Below are 22,752 nucleotides of genomic sequence, written 5' to 3'. Positions count from 1 at the left end.
GGCCCTTTACAGGGTGCAAAACTAGAGGTATTCCATATCCACTGTCTCCATAACATTCTTGACATGAAGTGTGACCACATTAGTTATATGAGAGTTAATGTTGTAGGGTGTGTTCTGACGTAAGTATTACTAAAAATAACCATAAATCCCAGGATTATTTCTGTATGTAGTACAGATTGCAAATCAATTACACACTATATGTTAATAACTTCTGGCATAAATACACAAGAAAGTGTTCATTATTTTCATGTATTTTTTCTGCAAAACTGACTTGCATTTTGCCTCTGACTACCAACTTTTTTACTTTAACTTATCCATTACTGAGTTATATCATAAAAAGACAAATTAAATTTCTTTATCTGAACTCACTATGGTGCATATACCTGGTTTATTTTTAAAATATATATTCTACATAACCTAATAACAATCTAAGCTGCCCTATTTGATACACCACTGAATTCCACTGTTAATAGCAATCTCTTGATTAATAAAGAATTCTACTCCAGGCAAAAACAAAACCTACCAATTAGTATTTAGTGAGATACAAAATACTGTTACTATGTCTTTCATGGAAATAAATTTGAACATCAAAAACTACAAGAAATGCATACGTGCAAAAAAACACACAACAGGTCCAAGATATTACCTCATTCCAGACCACTTCCATGCCCTCATCTGTGTCCATGGCCAGGTATGCTGCATCAATTCCTGGGACATCTCGCTGCTGCACCTGAAATAAAATTTTGTATTTATGAAGGGATCTATTTATATCTGGAAAGCAACAGGTATTGCTAATGTACATCCCTTTAAACAAATTTTGGTCATGGAAGATGGGAAGAGTGGTGAAGGAGATAGCAGTTAGTACAATCGAAGGAGGGAGAAGAGCAGGGGGAGTAGGAGGGTGGGAAAGGTGAAGATTTGGGATAAGAGATGATAGAGGAAAGGTTAGGGGGGATGTTAAAGAGGTGGAGGGGACGAGGAAGAGGATGGGGAAGGGAAAGGGGGTAAAGGGAGGAGGAAGAAGAGAATGAAAATAAACGAATGGGGAATAGGAGAGGAAAGGGAAAGATGGGAGGGGAGGGAGTGGGATTGGGGAAAGAGGAAGGGAGAGAGGGGGAAGGGGTACGGAAAGCATGAGGGAAGGATACAAAAGGAGTGCGTAGGAGGGCAGCAGCGCAGTGTTGGCATGGCAACGCTCTGCATCTTCCACCACTTCGACTCAGCACGACTACAACTGCTTGCACTTGGTCAAAACGCACACAATTTGCAGGGCATGTCGAAGGCAATTCACAAGTAGGAGGGAGGTTCAGAAACCTATGCAAAACAAAAGTGGCCAAGGGAAGATGGACCAAGAACATACAGTGACGTCACGGCGAATCGGTTTCGTTTGTTTCCTTGCAGCCACTTAGTGGTGCTCTCGAATTTATTCCAACAAGTGGACATACGGTTTTTTTTTCATTCAGAGACAGAAAGCACATGAGCTTTGTGACAGCAGTTGTGTTTTTTTTTAAGTGGGGTATGTGGCCAGTGGCACGAGGGGGCACTTTCTTAGTTGTACCCACAGGGCGATAAATGCGTAACTGCCTCTGCGGCAGGTCAGAAGTAGTTTTAGAATTGAAAAATAAAAAAAATGCTTCCAATACCAATAAGTCCTCTAAGTTTACGTGAATGTGGGTCAATTAAGCACTGGAAGTGTGAAGCGTACATAAATTACTTGAGCCTGGGGATATGATGATACTTCAAACTGGATACTCACTGAATGCAGAGAAGTGGGCAAGATCAATGTTCACTAGAAGGCTGAGTGCATCAAAAGTTGAAAAGGGCAACCGTAGTCCCAATTTACAAAGGAAGAAATAAGGGAAACCTCTACATTTTAGACCAGTGTCTTTGACCAGCGTGACAGCCATATCATACGAGAATTGTGAACGATGTTTGGTTATGAGGATTTCAATTGATAACTAAATCAGTATTCGAAAAGGAAGATCCTGTATATCAAATCTGTTAAGTTTTCATTCTAGGGCAATTAATGTTCTGCAAAAAGATGGTTGGGTAGACTTCGCTTTTATCTAAAGAAACTGTGATACCTCAAGGATGATTAAAATGGAAGTTAGAATACACCGGAAGACTAAAAGGGAGCATCCTGAAACGGACGAAATATTTCTTAAAAAAGACTCAAGAGACCAGTTGTAATGATAATTGTTGTCCTAGTTTCACCGATTCACACAAATTTCCATGTTTTCTTCCCTCGTCATGTGGGCTATATCGGTAATGCACATGTGCATTTTTCTATGTATATTAATCTGTCAACATGTAGTTTACGAATTGGAAGGAGGCCCAGGGCGTGTGATGTGGTAAATATGATCCTGCCAAAATGGCGCCCGGCAAGCCAGCCGTTCGCCCCGCGTGATGACGTCACACTCAAGTCCACCGGAGGCTGTACAAAATAGCTTTTGAATTAACAAGTGCCCCTTGGCGGCGGTTATTTTGGGTACAGATCAAGACGATCAGAATTCGATCTATGTAAGATCAACATGTAACTGCTATGATGTACCTTATTACATCAATTATATGACTACATTTTATCTATGACCAACGTAATATAAACATTTAAGAAAAGAGACAGTGGGAAGGGTCCCCATTCAATCCCAGCTCTGATCGGTACTTGACCAAGTTTCGCGAATGGCCTCGTGACTTGCAGCAACCAGACATCACCACGCCCCACCTCGAACCTCACCCACTCCCTCCAGCGTTCCTAGGCAAAACACCCACGGCCAGCCTCCTGTAGGATGGACATATTTCTAACCTGTATTTACTTAATTATACTATACTAGTAAATATTAAAACTCGTGGGACCCTGCCTTTTTCTCCAGTTGTGCCTAGCTTTAAATTCGCTTAGGTCATCTTGGCTACGTCGTTTTCGTGGTTATACTCCCTTACACCCACACCTCTTACTTCATGCTCGTTCCTCATCTCCGTTCCTTCTTTCCCGAGAACTGATGTCACCTTTCCTAAGAACTTATCACACTGGACTATTTTTTCTCCGATTGTGGGAGATTTGCAACCCGCAGCTTTTGGGAAGGAATCTATGGTGGAAAATATTTTTCCTCCAGCATTTCACATGATATTCTACGTATTTTTATTGAGAAAACAAAATAATTTGCCATAATTATTTTACGACGAAAAAGTTTTGAAAGTGGATGGTACCGCCAACAAATCGAAGGTTGAAGGAAAAATATCCCCCCCACCTCTACTCGTCACACACCCATGCGATGATCTCGATGCTTTTTCATAACAACTGAAATGGATACCAAACGGAAACGACTCGTACAGCCTCCTGTGTCTAAATAATCTTTGTCCCCTCGAGTACAAGATCAAGTGTAAACATCTACACTTTTTCAATACACGGTATCAGGCGTGTAGTTAGAGCTTCGGGGGTCCCTTACCTAAAACACTGAGTTCAAGCTATGCTTCCAGGTTGCAAAGCTTTCGCTGATACAAACGGTTACTTCATTGCGTACGGGGACGGCGTGTGCGCGCGCGCGCGTAAAAGATCACAGCAATACATGAACTCATCTGCAGTGGTAACAACTATCACAAGACCACGTACGTGAATCAGACACACGAATGTATAAATTAAGTAATAACACAGAAATACCTATACACCGGAATATACAAAATTTAAAATCGCATCCAGCTATCGATCGCAAGTCTAGCTTGTGACCCTTGGCAATGGCCAATCTCTAACACACACTGGCAATCGCCATTTTTTTTATTCAGCTTAGTTGTGGCATACCTACAGTATTTGTGAGAATGAGAAACGTGCCTTTCGTTCAGGCACTGGGTTTCCAGTTTGCCAATAACACCCTTGTCCTTTTCGGCCTGGTATTCAATAGAACGAAATAAATAAATAAGTAAACGAATAAAGAAAATAAATGAATAGATAAATAAAATAAAGTAAAATTTCGTCTCCGCAATAAAGAGCATAATCTACCAGTCGTCTGTGCCGGCTAGTTTCCCGCCCTTTCTACCGGACGGCACTACGGCTTTTGCAAGAAACTCTGGACAATTCCATTCAACTGAGAAGCGGAAGCCCCATACTCAACCAATTCTTGAATAACACTGAGCTCCAGAATCCATGGGGCGGAAAGATATTTATGCATTTGATTACACTTTATGGGTAATAGTATCTTCAGACACGCCGCCGAGCCAGCTGGTAGGGAGAGGGAGGGAGGTTGGGTGGGCCAAGCAAGAGGCTCAGCCAGTGACCAGGCTGGACGCCTGCGATCAATGGAATCGAGGGCGTATTGCACCGATGAATGAATGGATGAACGGGTGAATGACTGGCTGAAGCAGATCGCCCCATCTAAGCTGAGAGAGTGAATAGGTGGGTGGTAATATGCAAGTAGCAAACAAGCTATGTGGGTAGGTACAGTAGGTATACAGGTAAATCGGCAGAGGTTAGAAGATGGAAAGGGAAATAGGCAGAGATAAAGACAGGAAGGTAAGTAGGCAGGTTGGAAAGTGTTTAGGTAGTTTGCGGTTAATGCTACTGAATGGGTAAACAGTTACAGTATTTAACACAAGCCACAGGGGACTGATTATACATAAAATACACACAATGATTGCTCTGGTTTGAACGAAAAACTGTTTACACGAGTTTAAGCTACGTCATTTTTTAGTTTGCTCATAATTGAGAGTCAGGCACGCATGCGGTTAATGTAATATATTGTAGTGTTGACCTTTTCTTCCATGCCGTCGTCATTATGACAAGTTATTTGCAATGCGAGACGATGAAAACATTGGGAGGAGACGCAACATACGACAGTTTTGTTTACATAGCGGTCCCGATTGCCTTGGCTGGCTCTTACGAACTGCAGTTTCTTGACAAAACATCTCTGCCCGCCAAAAACTCGAGGAAGTTGCCTGATAATTGCTACTTGGAGGACATGTTTTTGTGTTGGGGAGGGGGTGGGGGTGGGAAGGAGTATACTTGTGCGCTTTCCCCACTGCAGGCGGTAGTTGGTAAAAACAACCCGTCGTTTCGTTCTGCTACATAACAAAGCCGGATTGTACTTGCTCTCCAAATAGATCAAGTACTGTAACATTCAAGAAATATAACAAATATAGTCTCCCTGATATTTTTAAAGTGGTTTCTTCATTCTGGTAACTACGTAGTAGCTTTCATCTTTCGGTTTCTTTACTAATGGCGTTGGAGGTCAAATATTGCATATATGAATTGGGTTGTATATTTATATTTTCAATAACCATTATCTATAAAACTAAATGAATTTGCATTTAGTTATATTTTAAAGAGCGGAAAAATAAAAATATAATCCTGATGGAAGATTTTAACTGTGAAGAGATGAATTGAGGAGAAAAGCGGAAATGACGAACCATGGAAGCAATATATTTATATATACATATAGACTTGAACAACGTAATGAGAAAGGAGGGAAAAAGAAAAACTGAGGGGGAAGAACAGGGAGGGTGAGACATGAAGATGGAAAACACAGAATAAGGAAAGCGAAAGATGAGAAAGATGGAGACAGGGCAATAAACGAGCCAAACGAAGAGAGAAGAAAGGAGAGAGTCACAGATGAGAACGAAGGGGTACAGGAAAATATGGATGAAGTAGGATGGAAAAAGCGCCACAGAATTAGATTTTGATAAACGAGATGAGTGGAGTGGGGAGGGGGGGACCTTGCCCTTGAACTCAGCCTTCGCCCTTCAGGTCATTCAAGGAGCAGCAGCTGGAGAAATTGGTACCTGCTGTCCCCCCCCCCACCCTCCCCCGGCGGGCAAACCAGCCCCTTTCTACCAGCTGCGCCAACGTTCCGTTTTCTATTTACAGTTACATTACGCCAGAAGTCTGTGGTTACGGATCTGTGTTTGTAATGACGGTGAAATCGGCACGACGAAATACAACTCGCTCAACTCGCGGATATATCCTGCTGGTGAATCGATTGATCTAGCGCCAAACCAAATCAAATGTATGTAGTATACCAATAAACTCTAGAGGCCTTTTTGAGTTTTAAATGTGACGCATCGCAGTGGCAAACTACAGACTATTTTATTCGTTTGAAAGTTTGGCCGCGGCTCGATCACCTGAGATCTTGTTCTAGCAGGAGCGACTCGCTCACTCACTGTGTGTGTGTGTGTGTGTGTGTGTGTGTGTGTGTGTGTGTGTGTGTGTGTGTGTGTGTGTGTGTGTGTGTGTGTGTGTGTGTGTGTGGTGTGTGTGTGTTTTTCCATAAAAAAAAATCCCGTCCTTCCTTCCCCAACTAAGAATTGTGGAAAATTAGTCCTTAGTAGGATCAGCCGTTACCAAAACAGTCAAAAGTGCGTTCCTGGACTTACGGAATTAAAGGAAGCCTTGCGGATGCCCCGAACAGACCATCACCACCTCTCCCACAGTCCCTACCCTCCTGGCGGCGACTTCAGAAGGCCGGGTGCAGATGCAGGTGCAAGGGCGACAAGACTTCGCCTGTGCAGGTATATACGTCCAGACAACAATACCGTGGTGGCGGCTGACAATTTGGAGTTGGCGCCACAGAGGCAGGCAGGCAGGCATGGGCGGTGGGCGTCTTGGCACACGTGGGTAACTTTCTGGCGCCAGCCTGTGGTGTCTTCCCCGACCCACGTCCCCACCGTCTAGTCCTTTTTCACTAAAGCCTATATCAGTCGTATATCCATATTGCCAAGAGCTACACAGAAGCTGGAATTATGATGATCACAATAAGAACATAAGAATGAAGGAGACTGCAAGAGACCATAAGGCCTACACTAGGCAGCTCCATATCCATCACCACCTGTCATCCCCGTCCATAAAGTTGTCTAACCGTTTCTTAAAACAATTGATGAAACTAAGTCTATTCCATTCGTTGACCACCCTATTAGTAAACCAATTATTGCCTTCTTAAATCATTCCAACGCGATAATACTCCCACGGAATCTCTATTTAAGAAAGGAGAATCTTCCCATATGCCTTTCCAGCTCAGGTTATACATATTTCATTGCTGGTATAACAAGTTCAACCTTCAACATACAAAATATAGCCCTCTCTCCTATTTTATGTGTATTGTGGGTACCTCAACCACAATCTTTATTTTTCATTTTCTTATAATGTATGCCTCACTGCTGATACACACACACACACACACACACCACAAAGTTTTAACCTATTGACCTCGGCAAATCCCATCTTGTCAACCAGCCACATCTACCACTCAGGACTACTCACCTCGCTGCAAAACCAAAAACAACAGATAAGATAAAGTGCTTATACGAGGCATAGACCCACGCACACTTTCTGGCAAGCATTTGCTTAACAATGACGCAAGAAATCCACCCCACCCCACCCCCCACCCCGCCCAGCATCCTCCACTTCAAGAGAACAAGCATCGACGACTTCTCATCCTGAAGCAACATCGTCTCTTTGAAGAACATCGAAACATCACTCAACATCGACACCCGAGTTGGCGTGGCCATTTACTTATAAAACAAACGTAATCTGCTCAAAGGGAGGATGGACGGGAAGAAATAAATAAAACCTTCATCACTCAGTCTTGCTTCTCTCGAAAACAACTCGCAAAAGTTGGACTAATATTTCGCGGTTCCTGACACTGTTCCTTCTTGTTTACGGCTCCGGAGTGACACTTCTGCCAAAACAGTCGTTAGGAGGCGTAGGTACGCGTCAGAAATAACCTGAAAGGGGGCTGAAGGCAGCATTTAAATACTTATATTTATCCCTTCGGATTTACATTCTGCATTTGTTTAACTCTGTTCGCACGGGGATGACGACGACGTTTTGAAATATCTTGACTGGTCATCAGAACTCCGCGTCTCGTCATATATGAATCAAATCCCCTGGCGTCCATCACGACAGACTGCTAACGATTCCATTCAGTTTCGCGGGGCCCCGCATTCAGGGGGCTCATGCATAGGATGACAGCAGCAGTTGAGTCTTTATACACCGGAAACACTTTGGTCCGTTACGGGTGGTGACGGCGGCTGTGGTGGTTGGTGGTGATGGAGGGAGTGGTGATAGCAGTAACGAAGGTTGAGGTGGTGATGATTGGGAGTGATGGTGATGATGATGATGGTAGTGATAGTGGTGGTGGCGACAGTCGCCCGTATCATCTTCATTACGTGCGAAGGTCCAATTACTCATGAACGCCGAGCTCAACACAGACGGATGGTCAACCCATGCATGCCAAGTCACGTGACCCTAAAACCCCCGTCCCCTTCCCCTATCTACTTCATTGAGATCAACACCAAACGACTTTAGTCGAAGTTCGAAACTGGCAATCCCGATCTCGAATGATTGGGATTCTGTCAACTGCATCACAATAAATAATCGTCTGGCATGGTGCGCACATGCGCACACACAAATCGAAAGTACCACGGTATTCTTGTACATTTGGATGGATGGTCGTTAATAGCTATAATAACCATAATATTAATAATAACTATAATAATAATAAATAATACATACATACATACATATACCAAGGCTTTTTCCTCCTTACAAGGGAGGTAGCCACAAAAGGAAAGGCATAAAAATAATAATAATAATAAATAATAACAATAATATTAATAATAATAATAATAATAATACTTCTAATAAAAAATAGAGACATTACAGAGCAAGACAATACAAAATCAATCCCCAGTCAATTATCCCCATGATGACGGTTGTTTGGCCAGCCATTACCAGCGGTTCCATCCATCCAGCTCCGAAAAGGGGAGGGGGGGGGGCTAATCTTCTCGATTCGCTGTTCAAAGTCGGTAAGATTATGGGAGAGGACAAAGCAAAGACTGGCGGAAGGCAGCGAACAAGAAAATTTAAGAATAAAAACAAGATCGGCATTTCTTATGAAGACTAATCTCTTCACCCATAAAAGAATCTCGTCTAACACGCACGCGCGCGCGCACGCGCACACACACACACACACACACACACTCGGTGGCGCAGTTGGTAGAACGATGAACTACTAGCATGGTGGTGCGCGTAGTGCTTGGTTCGAATCCTGCCCAGGGCCGAAATTATTTCGGTACAGCTGCGCTTCGGGTCGTTACTCTGACTCTCGTGGGCGGGGAGTTGGGTGTGTGTGTGTGTGTAAGGTCATAGCGTTACCCATAGATCGGACCTACGAGCTCTGAGCTCTCTTCCAGGAGGGAAATAGCTGTCGATCACGAGTCGAACACGTGATCCAAAGACCAAGTGAATACACACACACACACACATTATGAAAGTGATGTAAGTCCTTGATAGAGATGATTTACTAAAGTGCGATAAAAGAAAAACAAGAGGACGCGAAAAGAAACTTAAAAAGGATAGTTACAGAAGGGATCTGAAAAAGAATAGCTTCCCACACAGAATGACAGATATCTGGAACAAACTGAATGACAAAACAGTGAGTGCAAAAACTATACAAAAATTTAAGATCAAACTGGATGCTGAAAGACACAATAGCGGGTCACTACGTGCATACAACTAGGTAAATACACACACACACACACACACACACACACACACACACACACACACACACACACACATACACGACGTGCAGACGTTCATCACCGATTCCGCGCTGCAGCACATAATTGCAAAAATTCTTTTTTAACTAAAAAAGCGAGTTGTGTCCAAATGTGTATGTAATCCAAGTAGACGTGAAACAGTGTTAATAGTGTTTGTACATACACTGCACGTATCCCCTTCACTACCACTAAACACAATTTGCCGAACTGCACTTGTCCCATTACGAGTTGGCAATTTCCCCCGTGTTTGTTTTGATTCGAAAGTCGTGCGTTTGAGAACACGCCTTGGCTCCTCCTGCTGGCGACAACGGCGCACGTGGCGACGGACTTGGCCTGAGGTCTCGGTGCCAATCGGGGAGCCTGGCGCCAGTAGGAGTGGGCTGGGAGGAGGAGGGGGTGGGGGTTGTGAGGACGACCCCCGGGCAAGAAAGGTACGGAGGTGAGCCTTCAGGGAGTTAGAGTAGTAGTAGTGGTAGTGGTGGTGGTGGTGGTGGTGGTGGTGGTGGTGGTGGTGGTGTGGAGGGGAGTTCCACATGGATTGCCGATAATTGGTCACTCCCGAGCGCGAACCATTATCACCATTGGTGCCCTTTCTCCAATGTTATCAGCCCTCTATCCTCCTCTACCATCCCAGCCCAATATTTTCCCACTCCCATGATTTTTTTATAACAACCTCTTTCTCACAATGTTTTTTTATTTCTATTGCAGGCCTATAAACTTCTAGAACTCCTTTATACTAGATGAGAGAGAGAGAGAGAGAGAGAGAGAGAGAGAGAGAGAGAGAGAGAGAGAGAGAGAGAGAGAGAAGTAAACTCAGCAGAATCGTTTGACTGGTAAAATCTTATTGCAGGGGCATCCAGTTGCCATGTAATCTTGCTTACATACACATAACCTAGTGCCACAAACTGTTATTATTTTTGTAATATGAATCAAAAACTTTAACCTCTTGCCAAACCATTCCTACAATTATTGTGGGAAAGGCTGAGATTAACTCACAGAGTGGTAGGCTTAGAAAACATTTCTTGTGGCTGCTTGCTGCTGCCAGGCACTCTAAATCAGCTGTTGCAATACCTTCAGAGAACCATCTTGTACTCCGCTGAGACTGTCATCTTGACATATTCTATTACAGCTTATAAAATTTTCATTTATATTAGCCCTCCTTTCTACCTACCTCCCTCTTAAAACTTGCCTTTACCGCTATCACGAGTAGGATTTTTTTTTTTTGCGGTGGATAGGATATTGTTTTCAAGGATAGAAGTGCTGAATATATATCTGAGACAAGATACAATCCGTTTTGCCAGCTGTGACTGATGTGTTTCCCGTAAGCACTTGTTCTACCGAAAGAGTGCCCATAGGACGAGCTTGGCGCCACCCAAAGGGAAAGGAAAATGGACAATCGAGACACGAGAGCGAAATGAACATAATGGCCTGGCGCCAACCAGAATGAAATGTAAAATCACTAGGCGGTGCGGAAAATATATAAACCATAATAAAATATATCATGGTGACAGCCTCACTCTGCGGAATACAAGCTGTTTCTTTAAAGGTTTACCACAGCTGAATCCAAGTGCCTGGCAGCAGCAAGCAGCCACAAGAAATGTTTTATAAGCCTACCACTCAGAGAGTTAATTTGAGCCCGCGTCACAATATGACGCAATTCCCTCGAAAATTGCGGAAAAAGTTTAGAGTTTAACGTTTCTGATTTATGCAACAGACGTAATAAAAATTTGCCCACAACGGTGACACTAGATTGTGTTTAAATATACAAGATCATTTGGCACGTGGATGGGCCTGCAAGAAAAAAAAAAAAATCACCTGACAAACTAATCTGCCATGTTTACTCCACTCCAATCCTCACTCACTATTTCTCTCTCTCGCACACACAAATAAAGTAAATTGGCAGGATGAGGTGAAATCTGACGTGCCTTCCTTGCGTGACGGAGAACAATTCCAAGAAACACAAAATGCCCACAACGAAGCGAAAATGGGAACATGTCTGCGCAAAACAAGGTTGGAGGGAAATTATGGAAAACTGAAGATCATTTGTAAGGAAAATCGAGGCGAAAAGGGAGAGAAAGAAATAGAGGGAAGGAAAGGAAAGGAAAGAAAGGAAGGAGAGGAGGAAGGAGATAGGGGAAAGTGTGGAAGGTGAAGTACAAGGAGGAAAGGAAGGAAAAGAGAGAGGAAGGATGATTGGAAGAATAAAAACAAGGGAGACGTGGCAAACGAGACAATCATCTATGGGAAAAAAATCGAAGGGGAAGGGCAAAAATAATTACGTGTCAAATGAAAGCGGGAATACAGCAGTCGGGAGATTCAGAAGGAAAAACGTGGCATATGAAAAATAAAGAAGATAGAGATAGAGAGAGAAAAAGGAAAGAGATGAGAGAGAGAGGAGAGAGGAGAGGAGAGATATGAGAGAGAAAGGAGAGAGGAGAGGAGAGATATGAGAGAGAGAGAGAGAGAGAGAGAGAGAGAGAGATGGATAGATAGGTACATGCAGATAGACAGAGCGAGCACAAATGGCGTACTGGCCACCAGATGAGCAAAAGCTTCCGCGAGCGACTGAAAGAATGCCGGAGGGAGGGACGGGGGCGAACGGTCACGATCAAGGTCAAGGTCACCGTAACCACCATTAGCCACTCCAAGAGCACAAGCGACCTATCTGAGGTTCCAACGCCAGGAGTCGCTCAGTAGCCATGCGCTTTAAGGACTGTTGGGGCAGGTCACGGCTGGGAATCAGAGAGCAGTGCGGGATTCGAACCCACAACAAAGCTAACGGGAAACTAGCGAACCAGGTTTCACGATTTTACCTCTGCCATTTCACTCTTGCAAACATCCCCATCTCCTTTCCAACTTATGCCCAGCATCTTCCTGTTAATCCGTCCATCATCCTAATTCCCAGTTACCTGCTATGCCATTTCCATTTCTGCTCTTCGATCGCCTACAAATACCTTACATAAAAACATAAGGATGAAAGAGACTGCAAGAGACCATGAGGCCTACACTACGCAGTTCCATGTCCACTACCACCTGTCATCCCCATCCATAAAGTTGTCTAACCGTTTCTTAAAACAACTGGTAGTTTCAGTGCTCACTACATGGTTACTACGTCTGTTCCATTCGTTGACCACCGTATTAGCAAACCAATTCTTGCCTGTTTCCTTCTTACGAGTAAATCTAAATTTGTCCAGTTTAAATCCATTACTGCGAGTCCTGCCCTCTTGTCTTAATATGATCACCTTGTTTGCGTCACCCTTGTTAAAGCCTTTGATCCACTTAAACACCTCTATTAGATCACCCCGCACTCTGTGTCTTTCCGGAGAGTGTAAGTTAAGGTGGCTAAGCCTCTCTTCGTAAGGTAAATTTCTGAGCCCATGTAGAACAAGGAACTGGCGAGGAGAGCGATAGGCGAGAGGAAATGGCGTCGAGGGGGAAGAATGCGGAGTGCTGGAGATGGGGATGAGGCGATGGAGGAGAGCGACCAGACAGGCGTGGTGGGGAGGAGGAGGAGGAGGAGGAGGAGGAGGGGGAGGTGGAGGGGTTGTTAGGGGGTGGGGCACGCGTCACGAGAGAAACGCGGTAGTGATGATGGCGAAGGAGAGATTGATGCTCCAAGAGTAGAAAGTAAGCGTGAGTTCGTGAGGCTGGTGTAGTTCGGAGCACGTGGGTCTTGTGGAGGAAGTGTAGTCTACTTCGATGACAGACGTACTTCGGCCTATAGACTGAACAGCGTTGAGGCCGACCGAGACCACGTTATGGCAGAGGGTCCTCCCACCAAACAGTTATTAAAGGACCTACTGTTGTTGACGTCATTAATATTTCCCAGTCAATTTTTTCATATACTGATTCTGATTCCTGAATTATTATATCATTAAGAGAAACCCCTTCACCTCGAAAGGTTACACGTCGTGATAGAGTAAGAGACGAGGAACCGCCTGGGCTGTTGCAGGAATCATCGCCGAGCTACCAATGGAAGAACGAAAAGACGCCCAGGGCCCAAACAAATCTACGGTCGTGGCTTGTCACCGTCAACTTGGCCGAGGCGATACAAGGATCACCCACACTCCCTCCCAATACAACTGATAATTGATCATAGTCAATTGGTGCATGCGAGTGCGCGTTTTAACAACCATAAAATAGCTACATCTGTGCTTACAACTGAGCCACGTGTACACACACAAACACGCAATTTCCTCTCTAGTGGAAGACTTTAAATGAGGGAAGGCCAATTGGGGGAAACATTCGGAAATTAAGAATTATGCGGAATACACGGGTAAATACCCTACAAGCGACCATGATCTCAAATTCCGCATGGCAGTACAAAACAGAACAAAATAGATGAATCATAAAGTCAATAGATATGAAGAGAAAGGAGGGAGAGAGAGAGAGAGAGAGAGAGAGAGAGAGAGAGAGAGAGAGAGAGAGAGAGAGAGAGAGAGAGAGAGAGAGAGAGAGAGAGAGGGGGGGGATGAGGGAGGGACAGGAGTGAAAGGGATAGAAGGGGAGAGGCAGTAGGAGAAAGGTAGAGGAAAATAGGTGTACAACCATGAAAAAATCCTGCGTGGCTCTGATCCGTATGGGTGGCACTGGAATTCCTAAAATATAAATTTCTCATGCGATACGGAGACTCCTATGAATAAACAACCCGATTCAATATACAGTATTTTTTGTCCTATTCCCAATGACCTTCTTTGCACTTTTCTGTAAAAAATCAGCGCATTTTTCTCCACCCAAGAACCTATTCTGCTGCATCTGATCCATGTCAGCTACACTGCATCGTTAAGATTCAACCAGAATAAAATCTGCACCAAGGGTGAAGCATTCTTCTCGCTCAGCAAGATTACTCACCCAGCGCCAGACCAGACAAACCGTCGAGTCGACGGGGGCATCGAACTCCGCCCGACATCGTCCCGCAGATGGCCAGAGTCCTCATGTCAGTTGGGTTCGCGTCCTTCCCGCGCGCGCACAAACCACGCGTCCATGCCAAACCTAACAGCGACCTAGGAACCCCAACCGACATCCTTACCTGCAAAGAAGACAAAAATACGTTAATAACAAGAATGAAATAGATCATGCTTTACGGAACTGAATTTTCACTTTGGTAACGCCCTTTGTGTTGTCATGGCTGGAACAGCCAGAGTAGAAAGCTTTATTGAACTAAAGTTACTTCAGTCAAGAGTCATCCTTCAGCTGATTTCAAATAGTTCGTTATTTGTAACAATGAAATCTATTGTGTCAGTGTGCCGACCGGGGAACAAAAATCCCTGAAAATAGAAAAATACATACATACTTCCCACACTTCTATTTTCGGGCGGATGTGCAAAAACCGTTACGCTCGCCCTGCAAATAATATATAGAACGCGCACTATTTCTACAGCCACAGTGGATTGCATTTTAAAAAATTCTTGCTCCATTCTCCCTAAAATTTCACTCATTGCCATATTTCATAAACAATTCTCTCACACACACAACCATCTCCTCTCACCATCCACACATAAAGATGCTTCTTCCGCTCTCTTTAATATAGACGATTCCATTCAGTTGGGAGGGGAGGGAGGCGAGTGCAGACCGTAATAAATGAAGTCTTAATCGATTGAGAAAATATTTTGCCTTGAATAATTCACTTTATCAAAATAAAACCCCATGACGGTAGTTAAACAGGGGAGGGATGAGTGCATCTCGCCCACAAATCACCAATTTACCCAACCCCCATAGTGGAATCACTGTCCACATCCCTACATATCTCTGTACTCAGTACCCACCACCACACCATGTCAATTTCTCTACAGTTTTTCCTGCTCACACACACACACACACACACACACACACACGCACACACACACACTAACACGTACGTTTCCAAATATTTCCTAGGCGAAATGCTTTTCTTCAACCAACAGTTTAACACCTGCCCAACCTATCGCCCTGACCCTCTCTCTAATATGCCCTTTGTTAGAACTCCCTTCTCCTGCCGGGCATGGGCTCACACCTCTGGAGGAGACGTGCGGAGGTGGCATCCCGTCCGACAGCACCACCACCAGCAGCAGCAGCAGCAGCCAGCCTCCGCCCACCCGTTGCCCAAGACCAGAGAAGTGGCCCGATCAATACCGCCCGGTACGCCCCCACCCACCCACACGTCACTAAGCCTTCTCCTCCATAACTATTTATGATTAATCAAAGTTTAAACAACTCCCTTGTTTAGTATGCATTGTTTCTTTAATGTGTTTGGGAGCAAACATTCCAGTAATCATTACCAAGCTTAAATTCAATTTCAAGATTTAGTCAGATCATCTCCACTGCATAACATCTCCCCGCCCTTTTCAATGTGGCTTTTCTTTCCATAATACTATGTTCTAATTAATGTTGCATGGTTTACCCTAAATGTAGGAAAAGATAACTGGTGTAAAATATTGGAAGCACACAAACACACGCACGCACACGTTCTTTGTAGCTGTGAATAATGCTCGAGTTGGATGAGGAAATGGGTCTTTATTTCGTTATCTTGGCAATGTTCCTATTTCCTGGGTAATGCTAGTCCGGAAATGCTCTTCGCAGTCGCTAAAGTTAAACCCGAAACCCTTTCTCCACCCGTTCGCGTTTGCTCAGTTGCCTGCGTCCCAACGCGCGTCCCGTTTGAATTTCGCGGGCGAGAACTCTGTAACGATTCTTGTCGACCAACTTCAAATGAAAAAGTGGTCACTGCCTCGCATAGAAATTTCAAGTTGTTGTTATTTAAACCATGGGTATTAAAATAATAGTAAAATAAATATATAAATAAACATACCGGTTATATGAGTAAATAAACAAATACAATATTCACATAAATCGATCGCAGTTCTGAGTCACGGGCACTCGCAGTGAACGCAAGTGTTTGTCATTAATTTAAACTCCCAATCTCTCACCATTTTGACCATGGGCAGACTTATGAAAATTGTTCATCCATAATTTAAATAGAAGTTATTTCCCTTTTAAATTCAACCAAGATTTGCATGTGAATAGCACTGAAGTAACCTTCGTCATTTGAGATCAGTACTGTTCTACTTAATTTATTGACATGCAAACGGTTGTTGTCGTTGTTGTAAGCACATAACAGAAGAAAAAAAATGCAAACATTCTTGATTTTTTTTTTTTTTTTATATATAGCATGGCGGGAGGTTATTGACCATTTGAAGAGGCGAAACTGAGACAATATTCAAAGTAAAAGTACATATTGACACAAACCTATATCAGATCAAACAAGAAGCGTTGTCCATGCAACAAAATTAAAATAAAACCTAATGCATATGGAATATTGTGTTGCCTGGTTTTTACTTATTTTCTATATATTTCCAATATCAGAATTTCAAAATAAAAATAACTTTTGGATATGATTATGCATAATAATCTGAATTAAAATGAGGCTTCCTACACAATGCTCCCAGTTCCTGGAATAGATTAAATTCAGACAAGCACAAGAAATTTTTGCCAAAAAAATGAGAGAAATAATAGGAATATTGCAGTACACTACGTAATATGAAGTCCTGGCTCAAGTCATACTCATGAACTGGTCCTTGAGTTATATTACCATGAACAAATAACAATTATCTTCAGAGAGAGAGAGAGAGAGAGAGAGAGAGAGAGAGAGAGAGAGAGAGAGAGAGAGAGAGAGAGAGAGAGAGAGAGAGAGAGAGACGTAACGTAATCGGAAGCATGCTGGTCTCCCCCTCGCTTAGTCGCAGGTTCGAGTCCCGCAATTTTCTGTTTACTAACAGTGATTACCATCTAATACCAACAGTCCCTGAATCACACTGATGATTTTGGCCAGTCAGCGACTCCTGGCGTAGCTCTTCGTGGTCTTCGCCCTCAGAAGGAAGTAACGGTGGTATTCTTAAAAAATTCTTTCCTTATATAAATTTTCCCTTCCATGGATTTATATAAGGAAAGATTTTTAAGAATATCACCGTTATTTTTTCCAGTTATGTTGACGGCTTGATTACTTCGTTCTAGATATTAGCCTAGATATAATATGAGGAGCCTATTACGCCAGGAGGCGCTGAGTAGCTGCGGCCGAAGCATTCACCTTTGCTCTATGCGCTTCGGGATTGATATTCGTAGAGGAGTGCGGGATTCGAACCCACAACTAAGTGAATGCGAAATCAGCACGTTTCCGATGACGCCACCAACGCAAACTACCAAGACGGCACCATCCCCTACCACGTAACTCCTGCAAACTTCTCTACCTCTACTAGATATCCCTAGACACCTATGGAAAGATCCCTCGCCTTCAAAATTAAATTGATTAAATGATTCCTGATGCCGTCCATACTCGATCCTTCCCATTCTTTTATAAAATGCGTTTTCTATTTTCGTTTTCTCCGTTTTCATACCTCGCCGCGGTTACGAGAACGTGCCTGCCTGGGCTCTAATCTCATCGAGGCAGCTCATGCAGCTGCTGCTCGTACACCAGTGACCTTGAACCTTGAGCTGCAAAGCTGTGCCATCGCCCAGACACGATACAGGATATTTCTGATAAGCTATGCAGCGCTGAAGTAAATCGTCTTAAACATATAAAAGGATGAATTTCAACTAATGGCCGAGACGAATTCTGGTACGTGAAAGGCCGAAGGCATTTGATATATCTTACAAAAGTGAAATAAACAAATAAATAACAAATGAACATTTAATAAATAAACAAACAAATAAATGACCATACTAAATATACACACATAAATCGGATAAATAAAGAAATACATATAAAATCGGTGTGAATAGGTCTGCATTGAAAGAGCGGGCAAACTCCTCCTTTCCCCTCCTTCTCTCCCTCCCTCCCTCACTCCTCCTCCTCGGCTCCCTTCCACCCCGGTACGTGATGCATTGCTGCATCCGGTATTGCTTCCGCTCCCTGATCCACACTCGAATCATCCGGATGCACTGCCCTATCATCCATCATCATCCATGGCCACCACTATTCCTGCTGCATTCCTAGGTCACCTGCATTATTTAGCACCTGCTAACCAGCTCTACTATACAGTCATCTGCTGTATGGGTTATTTCCTCCATGAGTAAAGCCTGTGTGTGTGTGTGTGTGTGTGTGTGTGTGTGTGTGTGTGTGTGTGTGTGTGTGTGTGTGTGTGTGTATGTGCGTGTGTCTGCGGTGTGTGTAGTGCGTATAGTCGTGTGTGTGCTCGTGTGGGTGCGTGCTTGCGTGTGTGTGTGTGTGTGTGTGTGTGTGTGTGTGTGTGTGTGTGTGTGTGTGTGTGTGTGTGTGTGTGTGTGTGTGTGTGTGTGTGCGCTCGTGTGTGTGTGTATGTGTGTGTGCGTGTGTGTGCGTGCGTGTGTAGTGCGTGTGTATGTGCTCGTGTGTGTGTGTGTGTGTGTGTGTGTGTGTGTGTGTGTGTGTGTGTGTGTGCGTGTGTGCGCGCGCGCCCACGCGCGTACGGGAGAAGGTTATCTAATGCTTCCATTAGTAAAAACCAGATTTGCTTATGGTGTCCTATTCCAAGAAATAATGTATCTGTAAGGAGAAATGCTCCCTATCATCTTCCAAACATCTTGTATTTTTCATTTTCTTTTGTCTTTTTGGTGGTTTCAGTTTTTGTCGTTCTATGTATGTTCTATTAGCTTATCCTTTGTATATCTATTTTATTTTTATATTTTATGAAAACCACATAATTGCAGCATACTCCAGTCTCGGCGTGTGTGTACACACACACACACACACACACACACACACACACACACACAGATACACACACACACACTGAATGGTCCCCAGTGTAGATATTAATCTTTTTCAACCACATTAACTTTTCACTTTAATTCCATGTCATCACGATCGAGACTGACAATGAGCTCGATGGAGACATATGCGGAAACTGACACGTAGTGAAGCCAAGGACTCGAACTCAGCTCAGACGTACCATGTGAACTCTAACCACTGCGCCATCAAGAGAGATGGCTCAGTGGTTAGAGTCACTGTTCACTTGGTACGTCTGAGATGAGTTCGAGTCCTTGGCTTCACTACGTATCAGTTTCCGCAAATGTCTCCGTCGAGCTTTGTTGTCAGTCTCGATCATGATGACATGGATTTAAAATGAAAAGTTAATGTGGTTGAAAAAGATATATATATATATATATATATATATATATATATATATATATATATATATATGTATATATATGTATATATATACATTATATATCATAATAATTTCACCATTTAACGAAGCGCCATTATAACACTCAGCAATTATCAAAGTCTTCCCATCTATCTTCTTTGAACTTGTTTCAGAAGACATTTCCATTACCGCCACTCTCCAAAGTTCCCTTCGCTTTTGTAACTAATCAACTCCCCATTCCATTCTTCAGTGATGAATTTCCCTTGATAGTATCCATGTCCAATAATCGACATTTCTTTTGCACTGAAATGAATGTTCCACTTCTGACTCGCATTTTCATTTTTCAGTTTCTTCATTATTATTATATTGAGCGTGCGCGCGTGTGATTCACCATGGTCTTGGATCACGTTTTGGACTCGTGATCGACAGCTATTTCCCTCCCGGAAGAGACCTCAGAGCTTATATATGATCGATCTATGGGCAATGCTGACCTTACACGCACACACACTCTCAACTCCTCACCCACGAGAGTTGGAGTAACGACTCGCAGCGCAGCGATACTGAAACTATTTCAGCCCTGGGCGGGATTCGAACCCGGCCCTCCGTAGTGGCAGCCGGGAACTGTACCAACCGCGCCATCGAGGAGTCGTGTGTGTGTGTGTGTGTGTGTGTGTGTGTGTGTGTGTGTGTGTGTGTGTGTGTGTGTGTGTGTGTGTGTGTGTGTGTACGTGCGTGTATGGACGAGTGTGAGCATGTGTGCGTGTGTGTCTTGATTGTAGCCCGCGTCACCACTACGCCACGGCACACCATAACCTTGGCCCAGTTCGTCTCCCTCAGGACAGACGGCGACGGGGCTGCATTGGCGTTGAGCGGACACTCCCTCGTCCCAACGACTGCAGTGGCTCCCCTCTGACCTAAATCCCCCTTCCCCTCCCCCTCCACCTATTCAACCCTCTCCTCCATCCTCATTCCACCCCCAATCCACCGTTCCTCTTCAAATTCTAACGATCCACCCGAGTCTCTCTCTTCCTCTCTCTCTCTCTCCAATCCACAGCTGATAAGATCTCACCACTGCTATGCCTGTGGCGAGGGGCGAGGATATAGTTTCAATGTGCATGTCTATGGACCGTACTTTCGAAACCTGTCGACACCGTTGACGAACGCTTTCTATCATTACGAAGTAGACTTTGGCCAACTTCACAGGCCTGCTAACAAAAATTACCGGTAACTATCAAATACAAGTCACTACGGCAGATACGAGAAAACCAGTTCAAAATTACACTTTTTGACGACAGAAAGCGTTCGACAGAGCTGGTGGTTGGTTTGAAACGTAGGACCAGATAGTTCGCCTACAATTTAGTATATACACATATCCATTCCCGATAGTTAAAACTCGTATAGCTGTTTTGATTTGAACTTTACATGTTCGGCGAAAAATCACGCAGACCATGGTCTCAATTAACCACCCTAGCAGTCGACAAACATCAATTATCAGGTGTAATCTCGCATCACCGAATCCTGAGTAACGGATGTTGGGTGGACCGGGTGGAGCTAATTATCGCGAGTGTGTGTTTGTAACAGATACATTCGAGTAAATATTGTACACACACACACACACACACAAAATATATATTATATATATATATATATATTATATATATATACATATACACATACGAGTATATATATATATATATATATATATATATATATATATATATATATATTCACCTTTTCAACCACATTAACTTATTTCCATTTTAATTCCTTGTAAACACGATCGAGACTAACAGGAACTCAATGGATGCGTATTCGGACACCGAGACGCTGCCAGGCTAAGGACTCGAACCTAGCCGATACGTAACAAATGGTCAGTGACTTAACCAACTCGGCAATCAACAGGGAATCCCTCTTGATGGATAAGTTATGCATATGAGAAAATCTCCTGCCCATATCACTCACTCATTCACTCACTCACTCTCTCACACACACACACACACACACACACACTCGGTGGCGCAGTTGGTAGAGCACTGAACTGCCACGATAGTGGCCTGGAGTTCCTGGTTCGAATCCTGCCCTGGGTCGAAATTATTTCGGTACCGCTGCGCTTCGGGTCGTTACTCTGACTCTCGTGGGCGGGGAGTTGGGTGTGTGTGTGTGTGTGCAAGGTCATAGCATTACCCATAGATCGGACCTACGAGCTCTGAGCTCTCTTCCAGGAGGGAAATAGCTGTTGATCACGAGTCCAACACGTGATCCAAAGACCAAGTGAATACACACACACACACACACACACACGCAATTATCTGGCTTCTGCGTCCGATACTCGAACTCCACCCTCTTTATTTTCTAAATTCCTCTTTTACCAACCTGTTTCCCGAAGGAACAAAATCCTCAAAGAATTCGAGATCAAAATTTAGGATCCAGGCGCAGGATTCGAGCGAAACACCACGGGCTCTGCCCTGAAGGCCATACATTATAATTCCTTGGCATCCAAGTCCTAGAATCGAAATCAAACCTCCCAAGGTACTTTGGCCTGCCCCGATCACGTGCTGGACTAGTGATCGACAGCTGCTACCCTCCCGGATGAGAGATCATATTTCATATATGCCTCGACCTACAGGTTATGCTTTGACCTTAAACACACTCGCACGCGCGCGCACACATACACACACACAATTCCTAGCCAATAGGTCGGTATGCCGGCTCGCTGTGTAGCGATGCTGAAATTTTCAGCCCTGGGCAAGGTTCGAACTCGGATTGCTGAATTAGTGAGCGGTCGCGGTACCACCATACAATCGAGCCGTGTGTGTGTGTGTGTGTGTGTGTGTGTGTGTGTGTGTGTGTGTGTGTGTGTGTGTGTGTGTGTGTGTGAAGAAATGTGCAGAGACGAGAGGATGAAGACGGACAGGGATAAGTAACAAGTGGAGGAAGAGGAGAGGGAGGATGGGAGACAGGATAGGAGTGACGTGGGAGGGAGGATGGGAGTGAGAGGAGGGCTGAGGGGAGGGGGAGGGTGGAGGGGCGGTTAGATTGTATTTCACTGTCGGCAATTCACACTTCTATCCTTGGGGACATTTCGCGCAGAGGAAGTCGGTGGGGTAGC

General features: G+C 44.0%; 1 protein-coding gene across 6 annotated transcripts in view; it reads right to left on the bottom strand.

Moving 5' to 3' along the window:
- The window catches only part of Madm (MLF1-adaptor molecule), a 274,209-nt gene that overhangs the window by 72,021 nt on the left and 179,436 nt on the right, over positions 1–22,752 (bottom strand). For 5 of the 6 annotated variants that reach the window (XM_076180167.1, XM_076180164.1, XM_076180166.1 and 2 more), the window contains exon 2: positions 647–730. In XM_076180167.1, coding sequence (XP_076036282.1) covers positions 647–730 — 84 coding nt within the window. Of the gene's footprint in view, positions 1–646; positions 731–14,394; positions 14,532–22,752 lie in introns of those variants that run through there. The other variant, XM_076180170.1, reaches the window with a different exon arrangement.

The sequence above is a fragment of the Oratosquilla oratoria genome, chromosome 44, assembly GCF_046742065.1.
Source record: "Oratosquilla oratoria isolate Oo_2021 chromosome 44, ASM4674206v1, whole genome shotgun sequence".
Classification (NCBI taxonomy): domain Eukaryota; kingdom Metazoa; phylum Arthropoda; class Malacostraca; order Stomatopoda; family Squillidae; genus Oratosquilla; species Oratosquilla oratoria.
Note: the sequence above shows the minus strand (reverse complement) of the source record. Positions and strands in the feature narration are given on the sequence as shown.